This window comes from Hippichthys cyanospilos, chromosome 12, assembly GCF_059441005.1.
Source record: "Hippichthys cyanospilos isolate Australia breed blue-spotted pipefish chromosome 12, RoL_Hcya_1.0, whole genome shotgun sequence".
NCBI classification, from domain to species: Eukaryota; Metazoa; Chordata; class Actinopteri; order Syngnathiformes; family Syngnathidae; genus Hippichthys; species Hippichthys cyanospilos.
Genome location: NC_142380.1, coordinates 5,370,425 through 5,390,102, shown reverse-complemented (window position 1 = coordinate 5,390,102; position 19,678 = coordinate 5,370,425). Strand labels below are relative to the sequence as shown.

Sequence of the window (19,678 nt, the reverse complement as noted above, 5' to 3'; positions counted from 1 at the left end):
ACAAGTTTGTGTGCGTCTGTTTAATGACAAAAAAAAAGACAAGAAAACCAGACAATCACTAATCAACGTATGTGTGTGCTGAAGTAAAACAAGCAAACAATAGCATAAACGTGTATGTGCTCAATAGCCACCTCGGCCGCCCCACCCTTGACCCCTGTAGCCCCCACCACCATATCCTCCTCTGTCACCTCGATACCCCCCTCCGTAGCCTCCTCTGTAGCCACCCCTTCCTCCGCCATAGCCGCCTCCCCCTCTGTAACCTCCACCCCCTCTATAGCCTCCACCCCCTCGATATCCTCCTCCTCCTCCTCCATATCCCCTCCAACCTCCCCTGTAGCCCCCACCTCCCCCCTGGTAGCCTCCTCGTCCACCTCCGTCAAAGCGTCCCATCTTGGGGGGTCGGGGACCATCGCCCATTCTACGGAAAGCACAAAGCTAGCCGTTAGACCTTCAAGGAGAACTCAACTCAAAATGTCAAAACTTTGTTAGGTTTGAAAAATGTGACAATCAGCTGGCGTCGATTTCAATCTTTGCACAGCTAACCTGTGGTTGGCCACGGCCAGGTTAATCCCCGCGGCGGACGGTCTGGAGAGGTGTCGGATAAGGTTGAGCAGTCGCTGGTTGCCTGGGTCCAAATTGGAGATGTACCCTGGGTCTTTGCTCACTTCCACCACCACAGCCTCCAGCGCAACCCGCAGAACCAGGATTTGGCCCGCGGTCTCGTGAGGGATCCGCAGCTTGATCCTGTGGGCGTCACATGAACGAGTTAGGCCCAGGCTTTGCTGGCAAGAGTTTCTGTGTATTTTGCCATGATCTATTCCTCGATTTTTTTTCTCCTTTTTTTTCCCCTGGGGTCATTTTTAAAAAAGGACAAAACCAAGATGCCTCTCACCAGTCATCCAGCTCCACCACGCTTCCGTTGGAGGAGACCTTCTTGCAGGCGAAGAGCAGAAGCTGCAGCGCGCTGACCAACGTCATCCCTTTGGCGGAGATGGCTCGCGTGCGGATCTGACAACGCCACCACAAGGACAAGTCATTCGGGCGCACACTTGACGCTATCGACGATTTTGAGCGTCACCTTCTCGCTGAAGACAAAGAAGGGCGAAGGGTAAACGAGGTCGTGGCTGGTGAAAGGACAGTTGACGGAAGATTTGTGGATGAGGGCGTTTCGTCCCTCGGTGGTGAGGATCTTGCGCTTCTCCTTGTGGAAGCAAACGTTGGGATAAGCGCCGTACGTCAGCAGGGACACCACCACGTCCAAGTTGTTGTCCGGTCCCACCGCCGTGAACATCTGCGTCATGAGAGTCTCTGCCCACACATAAACACACGCACAGGTACATATATGTATTTCCGATTTCCCACATTGTGAGCAGTCAGTGAACGCTGCGCCAGCGTAACGTTGAAAACGCTCAAAGCAGTCGTTTTTCCTTTTCCTCGAGGTGCATTTGTTTGGTGGAATTTGAACGCAAACAAATCAAACAGACAGTAAGAACCAAAGTGAGAGCGAGAAAATGCACCTTCGGGAAATCCAGAGTTGACCAGTATATCCTTCAGCTGGACTTTGGCCTCCCAGGTCATCCTCAAGGTAGCCATGTTGAGACGTTTGCGCTCGCAGAAATGAGTTTCCGCCTCCTCGCCATTAATCCTGTATTTAAAAAAAAAAGAAGAAAAGAACAGGAGCTAGAACGATGCGTGGCGTGTCGTCATGGGCGACCAGCAGCGACGTCACACCCACCTGACTTCGTCCCAGGCCTGGAAGACGCACAAGAGCGCCACGTGGTCGGAGAAGCGGCTTCCGGCGAAGTTCCTGTGGACGAAGCCCAGACGCTTTCCCTCATTGATGAACGGCTCTTGGAAACAGGACGCCGCCGAGATGGTGCACATGGCGTCTCCCACGCTAGATACGCACAAAATCACGACATCAAGACAGGAAGCAATCCAGCAGCAGCCAGAAGTGGAGGAAACTGACTTGAATATACAGCCCATGATCATCATCTTTCCCAGACGAGGCTCGATGGGCAAGCGGGCCAGGATGCGCCCCAGCGGAGTCAGTTCATCGTTTGAGTCCAGCGCGTCCAATTCTGTGCAAACAAGCATGGTTCTTGCCGATGTATGTATGCATGTGTGTGTGTGTGTTCCTGTACAACTATACTTGTGGGAACCGATTTGAGTTTTCAACCAACATAGTGAGGACATTTTGGGCCGGTTTTCACTTGATTAGACCACTTTTTGAGGGTCAAGACTTTTAAGTATTGGTTTGAATTGGTTAGGCAAAGACTTCAGATGGTTACAGTTAGGGGTTAGAAAATGCATTATAAATGGATGTCCTCACAAGTATAAACATAAAAAGTGAGTGTGTATGTGTGAACTCTCACCTCTGAGCGTGTATTCCGCCTCAATAACAGCATCCAATGGTGGCGGCTCGATAGCTTTCGACAGGAAGTGACCGATGGCGCCGAGCCTCAGCAGCTTGATGCTCAGGGCAACTTCGTGAAGCGGGGTCCTGAAGATCTCGGGGGTCATGTGGGTCTCCAGTCTACACAGACACGCACACAGTTAAATTTTCCCCGGGACGCGTTCACCACGATGGAAGCATCATACCTGTCAAATCGGGCACGACTGCAGAGGTGGAAACAGAAGCCAGCTCGGACTCGGCCGGCCCTCCCTTTCCTTTGCTCCAGGTTGGTCTTGGAGGCCCACACGGTGGCATAGTTGGTCATGTTGTTGTGAGATGTGAACAACTTCACCTTCTGTCTATATGCAAAGAAGCATATTCGAGGAAAAAAAAGGGGTGGGGGGGGTGCATAAAATACCATTTTGAGAAGCCAATTTTCCCCAGTGGACAGTGGAAAAAAAAGGTTTTTTTTTTTTAATTGTCTGATACTCATTTCCATATATGGTATTTTAGGCTTGCATGCAAAGGATTTTGTTTGTTTTACCTGGTGGCTTCACCTCTTAAAAATTATTTTATTTTTTTTTTTTTTAGGCAGGATTGAGCTTACATACTAAATGTTACCCTCCACAAACAACAGTTCTACAAAATCTTAAATAATGTATAAAGAGTGATAACAAGTGCAGTCAAAAACTGTCACAGAGATGCAGCCATTACAGAACCTACTTGCAAGAGTCTATGACGTAGACCACGTCATTGATGGTGATGCTAGTCTCCGCAATGTTGGTGGACAAAATCACCTGCAGGGACAAGACAAGCATTAACATTACATTTTGCGCTTGTGCGAAGTGTGCAAAAGTCTTGCACAAGTATGCAACTTTATAATCGCAAATGCAGCAATTTAATTTATTCTAATGAGACCTGCGGCCCAGACGAACTGAGGAGATGGGTGGGGGAGAGAGAAGGAGAGAGAGAGGGAGAGAGAGAGAGACAGGGGGAGCAAGCAGCAACATCATTGCTGCAGCATTGAAAAGCATATTTTTGTAGTTTTCTGTCTTAGCGGAGATAATATTAGCAAAAATAAATTTTTTGTTTTTCCCATCATGAGGAGAAAAAAAAATCAGCATAAATAAAAATTGGCCATGTTGTCATAGCGACTGCAACGTTTCAAATAATGTCACTTAGCCAAAAACTCTTTGAATAGAGAACATTTGTTGATGAGAAGAGCAGTGAGGGTAGAAATGCTTTGGTAACCTTTTTTTTTTTTTGGTGAATGAATTTGTTACCACTTAATGCGATGCCACTAACCTTCCTGATGTTGTCTGGTACGGGCTCGAACACGAGTCTCTGCTCTTCTCTGGGAATCTGGGAGTGAAGCGGCAGGATGCGGTACCGGCTACTGCCTGGAAAGAATAAGCGAGCGGAGCACGATCAAACACGCCGCCGATATCACGCCGCCGCGTGTCCTTTACGTACTGAAATGGGGGTTGCACTCCAGGTGGCGCTGCATGGCATAGATGAGATTCCAGCCAGGGAGGAAGATGAGGACGGCGCCAAGCACCTGCAGTGTCTCAATGTACTTGAGCAGAGCCTCCACTAGCTCGAAAGACATCTCCTTCTCGTTCAACAGCGCCATAGCCCGCTTGGTCTCCGCCGAGTACTCAGGCCCGCACAACACGTTACAGTTGACCTGGGAGGGCGTCGGCGCTCACACGTCAGCGATGAGGCGGGCGCCGGCGAGCGCAGGCATGCTTACGTCATCATCTCCACCGCCCTCCTCGTCTTTGTCTTTCTTTTTGCGGTCCGGCGGGGGTGGCACAAAGTTGGTCATCTGGACGCAGTCCTCTAGGAAGTACTCTGGACACAACATCACAAAATCTAATCGTGATGTCAGCAAAGATTTCACACGTGTTCCCTGGTGTGCTTTGAACTGTGGAAGTTGCTCAAATTGACTTATTCATTGCCAATGAGTACTACAGACATAATTTTTTATTCCTTTTTTTATTGGGCTGACAGTGAATGACGTCATGGATTTTTTATTTGAATCGCTCTGAGAAAGGGGGAAAAAAAAATGTCTAATGGCAGTGCCCTACCTTGCACAGAGAAGGTGCGTCCAAACACCTCAATGATAGGGCAGTTGAAAAAGTATTCTCGGAACATGCTGGTGTCTATGGTGGCCGACATGAGGATTACTCGGATCTGCGGGAAGGCCTGGACCACGTCCCTGAGGACCACCATAAGGAAATCAGTCTGTAGACACACAAGGGGGCAAAAAAACAGTAAGCAAGACGAAGCGGGGCGCACAATTGCAAACGGCGGTCTCGAGAACGAGCTCACATTGATGTCTCTCTCATGGATCTCATCCACGATGACGTGGCTGATTCCTCGAATTCCGGCCTCAAGTTTTCTCAGCAGCACACCTGATGGAGAACGCAGACGTCATAACACGCTGACACAGGGGAAGCGGACGCCGCTGTATGTACCAATGGTGCAAAAAAGGATGCTGCCGTGGGGGCGGGGCAAGATGGACTCAAAGCGTACGCTGTAACCGCAGCTCCGGCCCAGATCCTCTGCCCTCTCCATGGCCACGCGCTCCGATACTGACACAGCGCTGATACGTCGGGGCTGGAAAAAAAAAAAGATTTCAAAGTGAATTTGTGTTTAAGTTGCCTTTCCTATTAACAAATGAAAATGAAATCAAGTGAAACAATGAAAATAACATAATCCTGACAAATTGCAGGTACACTTGTAAACCCGTCGCTTTCAAGTTTCACTTGCCCAGGTCACAAAAATTGTCATTAGCTCTGAGTGCTGTGCATCTCCTTACCTGCGTGACCACGATGTTACAGTCGGCGGCTCGACCAGTCTTGATGAAGTGGTCCAGGATGTACTGAGGGACCTGAGTGGTCTTGCCGCAGCCGGTCGCTCCTCTGATAATGACCACAGAGTTTTTCTCCACCGCAGACATGATGTCCTCCTCAAACTGCTTGACAGGCAGCTGCTCCCGCTCGCTCAGCATCTGTGCGCGCACACACAATTTTTGTCCGCCTCAGACAGAAAGTGGGATGTCAAAAAAAAAAAAAAGCATTTCCCAAAGGTCGTTGCCTGTGTCTTTTCTCCACAAATATTGCTTAAAGTTAAAAAGACAAAAAAACATGTGATTAACGACCACATGTGAATAATAATCCTTCTAAAATCACAGTTGAAATGTTTTTTTCTTTATTACCAGTGTGAAAATGCAGTGAATAAAGATTTAAAAAATACCAAATCAACAACGAGTGTTTGTGAATCCCATACATATGATTAAGGCTCTTAAAATGTACAATAGGATATTATAACATTTCATTAAATTAGTCATAAAACTATTTGTAACAATGTATCTCCATATGAAATGTAAATCCATATAAGACATTAAATAACACAACAATAATAATAAAAATGTCTATGCGAGGCAATTTTTTTTTGTCTTGCTAAGCCTTATTTCCCCCTCTTCGATATCTAATATTTTTTCATAAAAAAGAAAAATGCAGTAGGCTTAGTAACCCTGTGAAGATCGCTGTCGTGCTCCAGTCGCTCCGTCATCTCACCCTGAAGATCCTTGCTGATCTGCTCTGGAGTGCACTGCAAAAAACAAGGAGCAACATTTCAAAAATCCTAACCCGAGCTATGTTTCATTGTGCATTTTCATATTTGCTTCATACAAAGAAATGGACAAGTTTGTGGCAATTTAATATGGCAAATGCGGTTGAGGAGCGGAAGAATAATCCTTTTGGTCAGACGGTTGTACTATTCTGCCCTAGCCATTCTATTATTGTAGTGGTTCAAAAATGGAGGTACCCTTGTAGGTGAAGGCATTTCAGAGTAAATAGCACCAGCAAATCTAATTTAATGCCATGGCAGGAGGAGTATGTTCTTCTTTTCAAATTAAGTGCAAATTAATTGGAACATCATGCAACCTTATACTAAATTGTTATGGTGACTTCCTTGCAAAGCTTGTCTTGTCTGAATTTTAAATTATATATGGAAATAAATGTAATAAAATATCTTAAAAGTAAATGGACCAACGGTGTACTCACAAAGGCCAGGGGGCCCTCGTCAATGTTGCTGCTGGTCCATGGGTTCCAGTTGACCTGTGGGGGTGACCACGGGACTACGCCCGCGACACTCTGACGCTGAGATGGCTCGAATGCCGCCATTTTGGGAGGAACCAAAGACACTTGCTCGCTGGGGTTGGTGGGCTGGGTAGAAAGTAATCGTTAGGTTCGGATGGTGGCTTTTGGGAAGTAGAGTGCCCAGGTGACTCACGGGTGGGGGGACGGTGATTCCAAGTTCTTCGACGACGGTGCTAAGCTGCTGCTGGAGGTCCGGAGACACATGCACGTCGTAGACGTCCAGCTGGAGACAACAACACACCGTCATTGTTTGATTTAAAATAATTAAAAAAAAATGTTTCAATCCTCATTCCCTGACCTTATTAATTTTTTTGTTTTTGTTTTTTTGTTTATCCCCTTCGAGAATCTAACTGTTTCAATATCAAAACACTAACTGTCAAACGCACTTGAGCCGATGAACAGACACCGGAAAATTGCATTCAGAATCAAATTCTTAATCCCTAACAAATCAATCTATTTTTTCGCACGAATGTCCCCGCCGGTCCAAGATGTAGACGTACACTTTCTCCTTCTTTCTTCTTGGTGACTCCTGAGTAGGCCTCGATGACGTCCAGGTGGTAGAGCTGGCGCACCAGAGACAAGGCGCACGACTGCGCCGCCAATTTCTTGTTGGAGCCGTGCTCACGCGCCGTCACGCCTGCAGGGAGTGCATACAGCTGTCATTTCACAGCCATCATGTTTGCTTAAAAAAAAAAAAAAAAAAAAACTTCAAGGCTGTGTTGGGAACACCTCACACATAAAGGTCGGCCACACTGTGCTGTTGACAGTTACCTTGAAAAATGTTGCTTACTTTACCGTTTAATTTTAAACATAGCGTTGTTAAGTCAGTGATTCGCAAGACAGCCCAAGTGAAAGCGTGAGCTCTTACGGCGGCCAAGTTGTCGAACGAACAGTTGCATCTCGGCGATGAAGCTCCTGCACGTGTGCACAAATCCGCACGGGTTAAACTCAGCATTGTTTGACAGACAAGCAATCAGTCATCTCACCTGACTGCATTTACTTTTGTGTGTTTTTCTGCCGGACTTGAGTTTTACAGGGCAGGCCCTGGCTGGTAGGAGGCGTGACCTGCCCAGCAGGGGGTATGGCCTCGCCAGCGGTGGGGGGCGTCATCAGAACAGATCTCAAAACACCACCAGAACACTTTAGTGCCCCTAAAGCCGTTCTGGTGTCTTCCGTCAGGGTTCTGATGACGCCTGGCCGCTGACATCTCTGACTTCACACCCATCCAGCAGAAAAACACACGTTTGCTAGCAAGGACAAAGATCACCAGAATCGGACAAGCAGCATCATTGGAATGGTGGTTCAGGACTAGGATCGGTCCACTGTGGCTCTTCAAAAACTTCAGTGAGAACCTGAAGGACCACACGGGGCCAAAGACTGTTTTCAGAGCGATGATACTGCTCGTCCGTCTGGACTTTGCGCCCGGAGGTTCCCCTGCAGACCTGTTGTGATCCGGCCCCACTTGGCTGTATTTATACTCGGCACTGGTCTTCTCCTTTTGAAAGAACTGGTTGAGACGGGCCTTGGCGTTCTCCAGAGTCCAGTTGCCATGAAGACTGGCGTTGAGGTCCACCTCCTCGGATTCCAGAGTCTGCGGAAAACAAAGGACCCGAACAAACGTGTCAGTTTGTCTTTTTTGCTGCCGGTGTGGCGAGAGTGAGCGGCGCCCTACCGCCTGAGCATCTTGTTCATCTCGCCTGGCATAATACTCTTTCAGGTTGGCGCCACGCTCCCAGTCAGCTCCCGCCGCCCCGCCAGAGTATCCCAGTCCAGTTATCCCTGGAATTGGACCGGCCGCCATCTCCTCTGCAAAACACATAATACATGCTGAAGAAGACGACCCATTTAATAAAGGCGATACCTGTAGTTGTTATTACAAAGCAGCCAATTTTCTACAGATAAGTTTTGCCTATATTTACCTTTTGCGGCTTTTAATTGGGTTAGTTTTGCAGTCCTGAATTTATAGTAATTGCGGCACAGCTATAACCCCTATATTGCAGATATTTTTTATTTGTCTTTTCAAATCAAGAGCAAATTATTTAGAATATTTAGCAACTTCAGCTATATGCTACACTGTGTTTAAGTGAGTCCTTTGCAAAATGTTGGCTGCTTTATTTTGTTAAATAGGCAAATGATATAAATAAAACAGATGCCATTACATGATTTATCCGTAGTTCCGAAGTAAATCAGACACGGATTACACAGCACTCAATTTTAAGTGTTTTTTTTTTTTTGCCCTGGTTAAGAGGGAACATGGCTGATAAATTATTTCACATTGAAACCGCCATATTGGAACAGCTTTCTTAGAGTATTTGCTTCAAGAGGTGCAATGATATACTACTTCTTTGATTATCAATTAATAATAAAAAAAAAAAAATTCAGCCAATTTACATGAAGGCGATCCAACGAGTTACCTTGTTCCGCTTTAACCACCAGGTGAGGAGGCAGCGGACCACCGGATGGCAGACTTCCAAGCGAGGGCTTGCCTTGGCCATCAAGCTGATCACCCCTGGGCACACCCGAGTGCCCCACCACGCCCATCTGCCCAGACAAAACATTCATCTACATACAATCTGTGTAAGTATATAAACTTATGATGAGATGCGTGGTGTGGGCGCTGCGTGACTCACGCCGAGAGACGGAACCTCAGCGGCGTTCATTTCTCCTATTCGGACCAGGAAGTTGACAAAATCTCGAGCGGCGTTAGACTGCGCATCCTTCTTGTTGGTGGAGTTGCCCATTCCAGTGTAGTTGAAGCCATCAACACGCACCTGCACCACATATGAGAAGAACATGCACTTATGATGGAGGCATCTGTGCTAGTTCATCAAGATCAAGGCAGCCTGTCCATCAGGCCAAAAAATGAGAAGATTAACGAGCACACACCAGCATCCAGCATGTATACTTCTGGTACTTTTAATTGCTAAAATGTAATAATTGAATACAGTAAGAGAACCTGATCAAAACCTTTCACAGCTTAGCATAAACATACATACAGTACTGTCTGTCCTTGTTTCAATGGCTGCAGCCTCCACGAGTACAACATACAGCGAGATAAAGCATTATTGGCCTGATACTAGTATTGCTATTTCCCCCCAAGCCCTTAATATGATGTTAAACATTTCACGTGCGTGACAGAAACGGCCTTCCATAAATCAACACACCTCACACATGAAGCGATTTTTGTTGCCGCCGGCAGCGCGGATGTCGTAGTTGGGGGTTAACTTTTTTTTGCCACACCAGGCATACAGGAAGTTTTTGATGTCCGCCATGGCGAAGATGGGAGGAAAGTCCTCTCCCCTTGCAGCAACACTGCCTAAAAATAAACAAATAAATACGTTTACAGTATGTTCTACATTTCAAAGTTTTCATAAAAGAAAATTGTAAACACAATCAAAATAGCAATTCTATTAGTAGTATTAGTAGCCTCACAAAGATTAATCCTAAATACCAACAGAGAAAGTACTCTTGATTAAACGCAGTCTCATTTGTTACTGTTAATGGGTTACTTTAATTAGACATTTCCTCTTAATACTTGTGTCAATTTGATTGTGTGAATTGTGCCTTTTAAAGATTACATTTTAATTCTTGCAAGTCATGGTCATATCTGCTGCTGTTATCCTATGCATGTGTGTGTTGAGTACTAAAATTCTTGAATTGAACTTTGGAATTCATAACTATAATATCAAGACTATTATAGGTTTACTTTCTATGTTTAGCGAGCTTCGAATAATAACTTAAGGTCACAAACAGTAAACAATATTATGAAATGTATGTTTCCTTCAGTGTTTATCAAACTTCTAACAATAACGACCTTTTTAAAACAGGTTAAAATTAAGAAACTTTTGCTAGTTTGAAACTCAGTACGTACTTATATTATTATTACAAACAGTTTAAAAAAAAACATGAAATTAAAGCGCTGAGAAATTCACGATGTGTAACTATAACTCCGGTTAGCTCCATAGTTAGCTCTAGTGCCATAGTTTTCTTTTCGCTAACATTTTATTTTGTGTTCTTAGTTACGAACAGAAGACATCCAAATATCACACATTTATGATTTTGCTTGCAATGGCTCCCACAAACACAAGGCGCACTATTGTACGGTCTCGATGAATGAGCTAATGCGAGCCAATTCCCGGGAAGCTTAAACCCTGCAACAATTTTCGATATTTCGCGTAAAATTTCCATTGCGAAACTTCACAGGTAACCTTCATTTTGTAAACAAAACATGTTGGAGCCTCACGTTTGTTGCTCCAGCGAGGAAAGCTCAAATGTCTAAAATCGTTGTTTGCTTTTGCTCCTTCCCGATAATCGTAACAATACGCATCAATTATCTGCTTTTGCGTCTTCTTCGTATTTTCATTTCCGGCAAACCGGGCACGTCAAGATTAATGCTGCCCTCCACTGGTCAGATGTGGACACACACTTTTACTAACGTGCGTGAATTCCTATTTGGTGTTTGTTTTGTTGGCAGGTGGTTATCTTGTTTTGTGAATTGGCACCCCTTGATGTTCTGGAGGAGGTACCAAAGATGTCACAGGAATTAGGAGGACGACTCATCAAGGTGACCTCTGAGTCTTTTTTAACTCCTCATTACTTGGTCTCCATAGCGATAAGAAATATGATATCCCTGCTGGATACCTGAGCCCAGAAGATGAATGTTTCATAGACTCACATGCTACCAGAAGTAGGACCTGGAGAGACCAGCAGAACCTGAGCCGGGCACACAGGTACTGCTCTTCCACTCTCATTCCTCATCTTTTCTTCTCATCTTTTCCTCTGTTCTGTTCAGATCTTCTTTAATCATGTCTTGTATTCTGTTCTGGACCGGGACACAAGCGCCACAAACCAGGTAGCACTTTCCTCTTATTTCCTTGCCTGTTCCTCTCACTTCACCTACTTCTAGTTCCGTTCACTTCTCATCTTCTTCTTATTCTCATTCTTGTCGTCTTTACTGTCTTCTTTTCATTTTTGTAGTCTTTTCTCTTCGTCTCTTTTCTTCCATTCCCATGTCCCTCTTCTCTCATTTTTTCTTTTTCAGTTTTCCTGTCTTCTGTTGTTTTTTTCTGACAATGCATGTGCATTGTGGTGATCAGGTGTCAGGATGTCGGATGGCAGGCAGCGAGCCATGTCGGCGTCAGGCGAGTCTTTGTACGCACTCCTGGGCCTGGAGCCGGGATGCAGCCACGATGACGTCAGGAAGTCGTACAGGTGAGAGCCACGCCCACTGGGGCAGCTGTGTCTGTATTTGTGTCAGCTGCTGAGTGCGCAACAGGAAGCTGGCCCTGCGTTACCATCCTGACAAAAACCCGGACAACCCCGAGGCAGCGGAGAAGTTCAAGGAGGTGAACGCAGCCCATGCTGTCCTGTCTGACCCCGGCAAGAGGAACATCTATGACGCTTACGGTTCCCTGGGCCTCTATGTGGCTCAGCAGTTCGGTGAGGACAACGTCAAGGCTTACTTCACGCTCACCACCTGGTGGGCTAAGGTAAGTCTGGGTCTGCTGTTGTTGGTCTTGCTGCAACAGGAAGTAACCTAGTGGCCTCGTGCTATTTGTCCAGGCTTTGTTTGCGCTGTGCGGCGTGCTGACGGGTTTTTACTGCTGCTGCTGCTTGTGTTGCTGCTGCGACTGCTGCTGCGGGCGCCTCAAGACCGCCACCCCCACGGATGAGGAGGCAGAGACAACTTATGGGGACCTCCAGGAGGAGGAGGAGGAGGAGCTGCAAAACCTGCCTGGTGGTGTGTAGTCAGCTAAGATGCTAAGTCGTCCAAACTCATGTTAAAACAAATAATCCACAAAAGAAACCAATCCTGAATTATTTACGGTCAAAATGAATAACCAACACATGTTGTTAAGGGTTCTTTTTTATGGGATCCAATCACTTACTGCAGCGGAAACAGAATGAGAAGATATGATCTTTGTAGAGTCCACACACAGCGCACAGCTCTCGCTCTTAATTCACGTTTTTGGTCAAACCGCTTTAAATTCACATGTTGGGTCAAACAGGAAGTGGCTTTAACACATTGAGTCATTCTTTGTATGCGCAGAGATGAACACGCCGGTAGTGCAGCAGCCCAACAACGCCAGCGAGAAAACGCAGCTCATCTCAGACGGACGGCGCAAATATGGAGACACTTACACGTGATGATGTCATCAACAGCTGTCGCCATGTTGACTATGATCGATCAGGCTTTTTTCTCCTCTGTTGGGAATCCCTTCCTAACAATTGCTTACTGGCCTTTATCATCATTCTTTTTTTTTTTTAATCAGGATTTCTAAGCTCTGTTAACAAATTTTGGATGGTGGACTAGAGAGTTTCAAAATTTATTGCAAATCCTTTTGTAGTTTTTAAGGTAAAGTGAAGGCTAAATGATTCCTTCATACACTTTACCCGTCAATATCAGCAGTGATTTTTTTCGGTGAAGAAATACATATTAAGGTCCACCATCTGAAAATTTCATAACCGTGCTCTGTGTCTTCGGAAATTATCGAGCGATTCCCAACGCAGCCTTTAGGTTTTTTCTCCTGTGCTTCCCATGAAGTTGTTGAATAAACAAAGAATATCACCTGTAAGAACATTTTATTAAGTGACACTTTCGTTTTTATTAAAAAAAAAAAAAAAGTTAATGGCTTGGTTGAATTTGAACTAAATATATATAGAGTTAACAAGGTGATCAGCCAGGTACCCCTTAACCTGATTCGATTAAACTCTGGAGCTGCATTTGTAGTACAGGTGTATTATATTCAACAACTCCAGAAGATAGATCTGTAACATTCGTTTTATATCTGGTTTCTCTGCTGGAAAATTGTGTCTCTAGAGACAGTGTCTGTATAAAACGTAACAAAATAAAAGCATGCAACATTCTGCATACGAGTCATTATAACGCAAAACAGCAACATGGTCCTTCACATTCCAAGTCATTTGCTCTTAATTTGAAAAGTAAAATGTACTCTTCTTGTTACGGCATTAAAAATCCTTCAATTTTGCTGACACTTGCAGAAACCCTTTTAAAATCTCAAGTGCCTTCCCATACCCTCAGGATACTTGTAGTCCCATTTGTGAATGTCTGCACTAAGTTGTGAACTTTCTGGCTTGTCTGGGAGCCAACTCATCCCTTGACTTTGAATAAGACGAGTGCAACAGTCCGCAGCCACAAAGAGCAAATGATTTTGAAAAAAAGAAAAGACTTTCAAAAACGGACCAAGGCTAACGCAAGGGCATGTCGGGATCAGAGACGGTGGTTAACATGGCGTCCATGAACCATGTGACCTGGATTCAAACAATCACAGAGCAGTGCGCTGAGCGGCCGTGGTGGCCAGACTTTGGGGTTCTACTGAAGTTAGCCCCTCCCCCTCCCTCACACTCGCTCACACTTCTCTGTCATGCCTCCCGTGACTTTGGACATATTTGGGCATGTCGGCATGGCAACAGCTGACGTGCTTCCATGTGCGCGTGCGTGTGTCTAAAAACAGATTTAAATGTGACACACTTTTTTTCCCAACTTGACTCCTTCATTGTTTGTCCTCTGAATCACCGGATCCACAGTGTCCAGGTCTCCACGGTGTTGTGATCTTTGCCTGTAGCAGATCTCCACTGTCCCACTCGCCATAGTGTCGTGGTGTCCACAGCGTCCTGGTCTTGGCAAGGTCCTGCTGTTGCGAGAATCATGGAGAGTCTGGAGAAGCAGCTGATCTGTCCGATTTGCTTGGAGATCTTCTCCAAGCCTGTTGTCATCTTGCCATGTCAACACAACCTCTGTCGCAAGTGTGCCAACGATGTCTTCCAGGTGAGCGACATGCAATGGACGAAAATGGTAAATGGATTTTGACTTATATGGCGCTTTTCTACCTTTGGCGCTCAGAGGGCTTCACACTAACTAGTCATTCATCTACTGATGACACAGCATCAGGAGCAATTGGGTGTTCAGTGTCTTGCTCAAGAACACTTGATACTTACAAGTACGTTTGAATGTTTTTGCAAGTACTGTATATTCGAACATACTTAGCATAATGCGGAGGGGTTTGAGCTGTGCATTTCTGATTGGTAAACTTGTTTCATCATACATAGTTTGTTTGAGTTTTCAGTTTTGTTTCAGGTTTCTGTTCACACCTATTTACAAGTATGTATGAACTCATTTAGAAATAAATCCGAACACACATTCTAAGTAAAAATGCTATGTTTTTAGCATTTAGCTATGTTCGCTGTGTTGATGCGCGCATACCGCATAGTATTATAGGAAAAATACTATATTTTTAGCCTTTAACTCCATTCAATCATATTTACAAGTATATTGAAACTTATTTAAAAATACCTTAGGACTTATTTCAAATTAAGTTTGGGTGTATTTGAGAATAAATCCAAACATAACGTATATGCTAAAAGGATTGCATTTGTTATTTGCGATAAAGCTGCAAAGTGTTGACGGATATACCCCCAAAATGCTGTTTTTGGCATTTGGCTTATATGTAAATTATTTTCAAATATGTTTGAACATATTTTCAAGTATGTTTGAATGAGTTTGCCGGTCAAAAATGTTGACTCCACACACACAAAGTCCAGTAAAAAAACACAACAAAATCACACCTGCCGATGTTGAGAATGGTCACCAAGTAGCTCCGCCCCTTATTGATAACAGGACAACAAACACATGGGATGCAGAGGGCGGTCAGTCATGAACTGATCTATCCTAACCTTCCCTGGTTCTCCCTACAGGCAGCCAACCCCTACCTGACCTCCCGGGCCGGCTCCACAGCATCATCTGGCGGTCGCTTCCGCTGCCCGTCGTGCCGCCATGAGGTGCTTCTTGATCGCCACGGCGTGTATGGGCTGCAGAGAAACCTGCTGGTGGAGAACATCATTGACATGTTCAAACAAGGAAGTGGCAGGTACAAAAACTCAAACACATGCACACGTACAATGCTTATAAAAAATCTCCGTCTCGATGTAGAAATGCTTCGACAAATCATTGCAACGTTGTTATGTCAAATGTCAGCAAGGAGGCGGCACTTCCTGTCGTGGAGGCAGAGCATCCTGTGTGTGAACATCATGAGAAGGAAAAGATCAACATCTACTGCCTGAGCTGCAGCCTGCCCACCTGCTCCCTCTGCAAAGTGTTTGGTGCCCACAAAGACTGCCAGGTGGCGCTCCTTGACGTGGTCTTCTCCAAACAGAAGGTACCAAGAACATGTCAGCTACTCCAACCACTTGGAGATTGTTTTACACTCAAACACATGTCTCATCAGCAAAAGTGGAGTGAGAACATCCATTTTGCAGCTTTGTGGCTAAGCCTATCATATAACAGTGAAACTAATTTCCTAACCAAGAAAGTATTATGTTTTTCTTCAACCTTAAATTATTTTGTTAAAGGGATATTAAACTATTCAGCAATTTTAAAACGTCAAAATTTTGTCTAATTTGTCTCACAAAGTTACTTTTTACATACAATCCATATCTTTCAAAAGACATGTACTCAATTGCTGTTGACTGAAAATGAAATTACATACAGAAATCCAAGGATTTAAGTAACAACCAATCAGGGCTCAGATTGCAAATGTCACATGACCATACATGGAAAACAGATGAGATTGTACTGTATTTTACCTAAAAAATGTGTTTTTCAAGGTATTAATTGTACATAAAAATACAATGCAGTATAATGTAGACAAAATATTGTTTTCTATTTCTGAAACTGGCGAAATAAATTTATTATCCCTTTAATCTCTGAACACTACAAACAAAAAATACAAACACATTTAAAAAAAAATTCAGCATTGGAAATTGATGAAAATATAAAAAGAAAGGAAACTTACAACATAACAAGTTGAACAAAAACACGCCCAAATGAAAACAGCTGTAACAACAAAATATGCTACAAATTGCCACCACACAATGGAGGCGGCGCCAAAAGCGTGTTTTGTACAGTTCCGCGGGTTGCAGCACGTTTGCCCCTACTACCATATTTTACTGTGACGCATTTCTCTTATGAAGAACTGACAGGAGTAAATCTGTGTGTTTGTCACCAGGCCGAGCTGAGCGAATGCATCGCGCTGCTCGTGGGCGCCAACGAGAGGCTTCAGGCCGTCATGGGGCAGTTGGACGACACCTGTCGCGCCGTGGATGTGGGTTCACCTTTGACACGCCAAACATACAATAAGCCTTCCCAAAAAACACACACATTTTGCTTGGCCGTGTTTGCAGGACAACGGTCGTCGACAAAAGTCTAAGGTGTGCGAGACGTTCGACCACCTGTTTGCCATGCTGGAGGAGCGAAAAGGACATTTGAATGCCCGGATCGGCGCCGAGCAGCAGGAAAAACTGGACTACATCGCGGGACTCCGGAGGAAGTGCAACCAACACCTGGAGAACGCCACCAAACTCCTGGAGAATGCCATCAACACCATGGACCACGCAGAGATGGCCGTTTTTCTGCAGGTCGGCCTCGGGCTGGTGTTCTTCACAATTTCATAATGAATTATTTTGAGCTTTGGGAGGTTGGACTTTGAAGTCACTGATGATCTTCGTTGTTTGTTTCTTAGGATAGCAAGCAGCTGCTGCAAAAGTGAGTCGCCGATAACCTACTGCATACATTTTCGGATGATCGTGGACCGACGTGACGTTAGGTCGAACATGTGTGCAGGATTGCGGCGGGAAGTGACACTTCGACTTTGGAAAATGTTCAGTCGGGATATGAGAAAATGGAGCACTTCCGTGCTAACTTTGAGCGCCAAAAGAAGGCGCTGATGGCTGTCGACTTCATCAAAAGTAACACGACGGACTTGAACACGTTCGACATTTGCTGCTGCTAGCATTTGTTTTGGCTTTTCAGCACTTGTTAGCATTTAAGCATGCGGAAAAACATTTGACATTAACTACCACTGCTTGGGTGTGATTAAACAAGGCATCATTCATTAGCATGCCTTCACCGTTTAGCATGTGGACCAGCAAAAATTTGAGAACAAACAAACATTAAACAGAATTTTCTGCTGCTGGCGTGTGAGTTAGCATCATTATCCAACATGTCGTCACCTATTAGCTAACGTATTTAACCTTGTTCAGCAGAAGAAAGTAGTATGTCTACACTAAATCATTTTTTGTTCACGTACAACTAATACCTGTAAAAATGTATTTTGATTCCTGCTTTTGACTGAAAATGACATCACATGTGATCAAGTCTCAGGTAACAACCAATCACGGATTAGCTTGGGAACATCTCATGACCAAACCCAGAAAACAGGTGAATATTGAAGTTATCAAATTACAAGAATCTTGAGTTTTCCTTGCTGCAAATGGCAAAATAAGTTTAGTATCTCTTTAAAGTGCAAGCGCATTTCCTTTCAGTGGATGCAGACAACGCGGGTGATAAAGAGGGCAACGTAGCACAAAGTAGCAATTTGAAAGTGGGCGGAGCCACGCCAGCATCCTCAGCCAATCCTCAGGCCGCATCACAGTCACCTCTTGAAACCCCAGCTCCTCCGAGCATACAAACCAAAGCCCCTCTTCCAGAGAGCCGAGCCCCGCCCACTCCAGCTCCATCTGCCGCTAACCCCGCCCCGCAGGTAGGACATCACAGCCACGGATCGGCGGATTATTTTTCCAATCTATATCTTCTCATCTCTTTCTGTCGCGCAGGCGGCTTCCGCGCCAGTCGACGAGGCCGATGACGCAAACAAACATGTTTTCTCCTTCAGCTGGCTCAACCACTAGCAACGTCTTTGTCGTTTTCCTGTCCATTTGCTCGCCCATTGCCAAGGCGACATTTGTAGCTGGGCAATTGTTGTCCCTTTCTTGCACTTAACAGCCATGATCTTGCATATTCACGACTACCTACTCAATGTGACTCCACAAACTGAACTGAATTCAACTAGCACGTGTACCAAATAGGAAACCAAACAATACAACGAATTGAGGATTAAATCTGGCTGTACAATCTACTATTTTTTTACATAGTGTATTTTATGGTGCTTTCATGTACTGAGGGAAATAAGCCTTTGACCTGATTTTGTTTCCATTCTTGGTCATGTGTGATTGTATGTGAGGAAATGCTGATATTTTTTTCTGTGTTATCGTCAAATAAATGCATAAATCCATCAGACTGATCTAAGTGTCAACTCTTTCAAAACCAGGGATGACACTTAAGGACATTAATTTCCAGATATTTAAATATTAAATTGATGCTTAAGTATCTCGTATTGAATGCTTGGACTCTTGAAAAAAACGTAAAAATACATCCCTGGCATGGAATGAGGTTAAAGCATGCTTACTGAACAAATTCCACTGTTGAGGGTCAAATAAAGTGTCATGACACAAGGAAACTTTGCAGCCAATTTGTTTGCACGTGTTTTATAGATTTATGGCACTATCAAATGATGAAGAAATCTAAAAAGTCAAAAGTATTTTGAATTTTGTGGCTACTGTATTGTTTTAAGATAACGACACGTTTTTCATAAAAAAAAATACAGCATGTGCTATAAGGATAATTTGTTATTCATTTATAATTAGAAACAATAGCTTTTTCACATTTTTTTACATTCACTTATTATAAACAAACAAAAAAGTTTCAAACTCAAAAAATGTGTCAAACTCATTTTGGTTCAGGAGCCACATGGAGGAAAATCTATCTTCAAGTAGGCCAGACAGGTAAAATTATGCTATAGATCGAAAAGAAAAAGGTTTTATATAGAGAGATTTTTGCTGTGCACGCTGGCCTGGGCCCAAATAGCAGGGCTTCGACTGTAAATATACTCTCAAAATGAAATCTTAAAAAAAAAAAAAAAATACCGTTAAGTTCCTATAGGGTCCCCTTTGTATAACGATACGGATTTTTTCCTTCGTGAAATAGGAATTTTCTGTGATATTTTTTCCATTGGTTCAAAATTGCAATCAAAATCCGTGGTTGTACAACTGACTTGGAACAGAATAAAATGGTGCTGTAAGTGTCTAAATCTGGACACGGTGTGTCACCCACGTAATGATATATGTAAATAAATAAAAATAAATAATGTGCATTGGCATTATGTGCTAAAAGCTGAGCTGTACATAAAGTGAATTTAAAACTTGTTTTCTTAATTGGCAGGATTCCTAAAGTGCCCAAGTGTATTTACAAGTTAAAATA

The 19,678-nt window shown here is 44.2% G+C and overlaps 3 protein-coding genes across 4 annotated transcripts; 2 read left to right on the top strand and 1 right to left on the bottom strand.

The window, feature by feature from the left end:
* Window positions 1–8: 8 nt before the first annotated feature.
* On the bottom strand, window positions 9–10,909 carry dhx9 (DEAH (Asp-Glu-Ala-His) box helicase 9). Of its 2 annotated transcripts, XM_088429003.1 has the most exons (28): window positions 10,808–10,909; window positions 9,729–9,880; window positions 9,195–9,335; window positions 8,979–9,105; window positions 8,237–8,370; window positions 8,007–8,155; window positions 7,433–7,479; window positions 7,065–7,201; window positions 6,698–6,787; window positions 6,469–6,630; window positions 5,936–6,013; window positions 5,220–5,411; window positions 4,876–5,017; window positions 4,730–4,812; window positions 4,486–4,642; window positions 4,149–4,249; window positions 3,869–4,082; window positions 3,701–3,795; window positions 3,119–3,192; window positions 2,602–2,754; window positions 2,376–2,536; window positions 1,970–2,081; window positions 1,736–1,897; window positions 1,518–1,645; window positions 1,079–1,308; window positions 893–1,008; window positions 544–744; window positions 9–418 (listed from the first exon to the last, which is right to left on the bottom strand). In XM_088429003.1, exons 2-28 carry the CDS (start codon window positions 9,834–9,836, stop codon window positions 121–123), a joined length of 3,792 nt encoding a protein of 1,263 aa, XP_088285129.1. In that variant the 5' UTR covers window positions 9,837–9,880; window positions 10,808–10,909; the 3' UTR covers window positions 9–120. The 2 variants fall into 2 exon arrangements, with proteins under 2 accessions (XP_088285129.1, XP_088285130.1); XM_088429004.1 differs by lacking the exons at window positions 8,007–8,155; window positions 8,237–8,370; window positions 8,979–9,105; ... (1 more) ...; window positions 9,729–9,880; window positions 10,808–10,909 and adding an exon at window positions 7,551–7,645.
* A 375-nt stretch (window positions 10,910–11,284) lies between these two features.
* LOC148414532 (dnaJ homolog subfamily C member 5-like) lies at window positions 11,285–13,280 on the top strand. Its single transcript, XM_088429012.1, has 5 exons — window positions 11,285–11,294; window positions 11,661–11,775; window positions 11,840–12,053; window positions 12,127–12,304; window positions 12,614–13,280. Exons 2-5 carry the CDS (start codon window positions 11,669–11,671, stop codon window positions 12,709–12,711), a joined length of 597 nt encoding a protein of 198 aa, XP_088285138.1. The 5' UTR covers window positions 11,285–11,294; window positions 11,661–11,668; the 3' UTR covers window positions 12,712–13,280.
* Window positions 13,281–13,984: 704 nt separating this feature from the next.
* Window positions 13,985–18,592, top strand: LOC148414531 (E3 ubiquitin-protein ligase TRIM63-like). Its single transcript, XM_088429005.1, has 10 exons — window positions 13,985–14,353; window positions 15,280–15,452; window positions 15,560–15,740; window positions 16,590–16,685; window positions 16,765–16,998; window positions 17,103–17,125; window positions 17,204–17,328; window positions 17,738–17,800; window positions 17,905–18,122; window positions 18,196–18,592. Exons 1-10 carry the CDS (start codon window positions 14,234–14,236, stop codon window positions 18,268–18,270), a joined length of 1,308 nt encoding a protein of 435 aa, XP_088285131.1. The 5' UTR covers window positions 13,985–14,233; the 3' UTR covers window positions 18,271–18,592.
* Window positions 18,593–19,678: the final 1,086 nt, after the last annotated feature.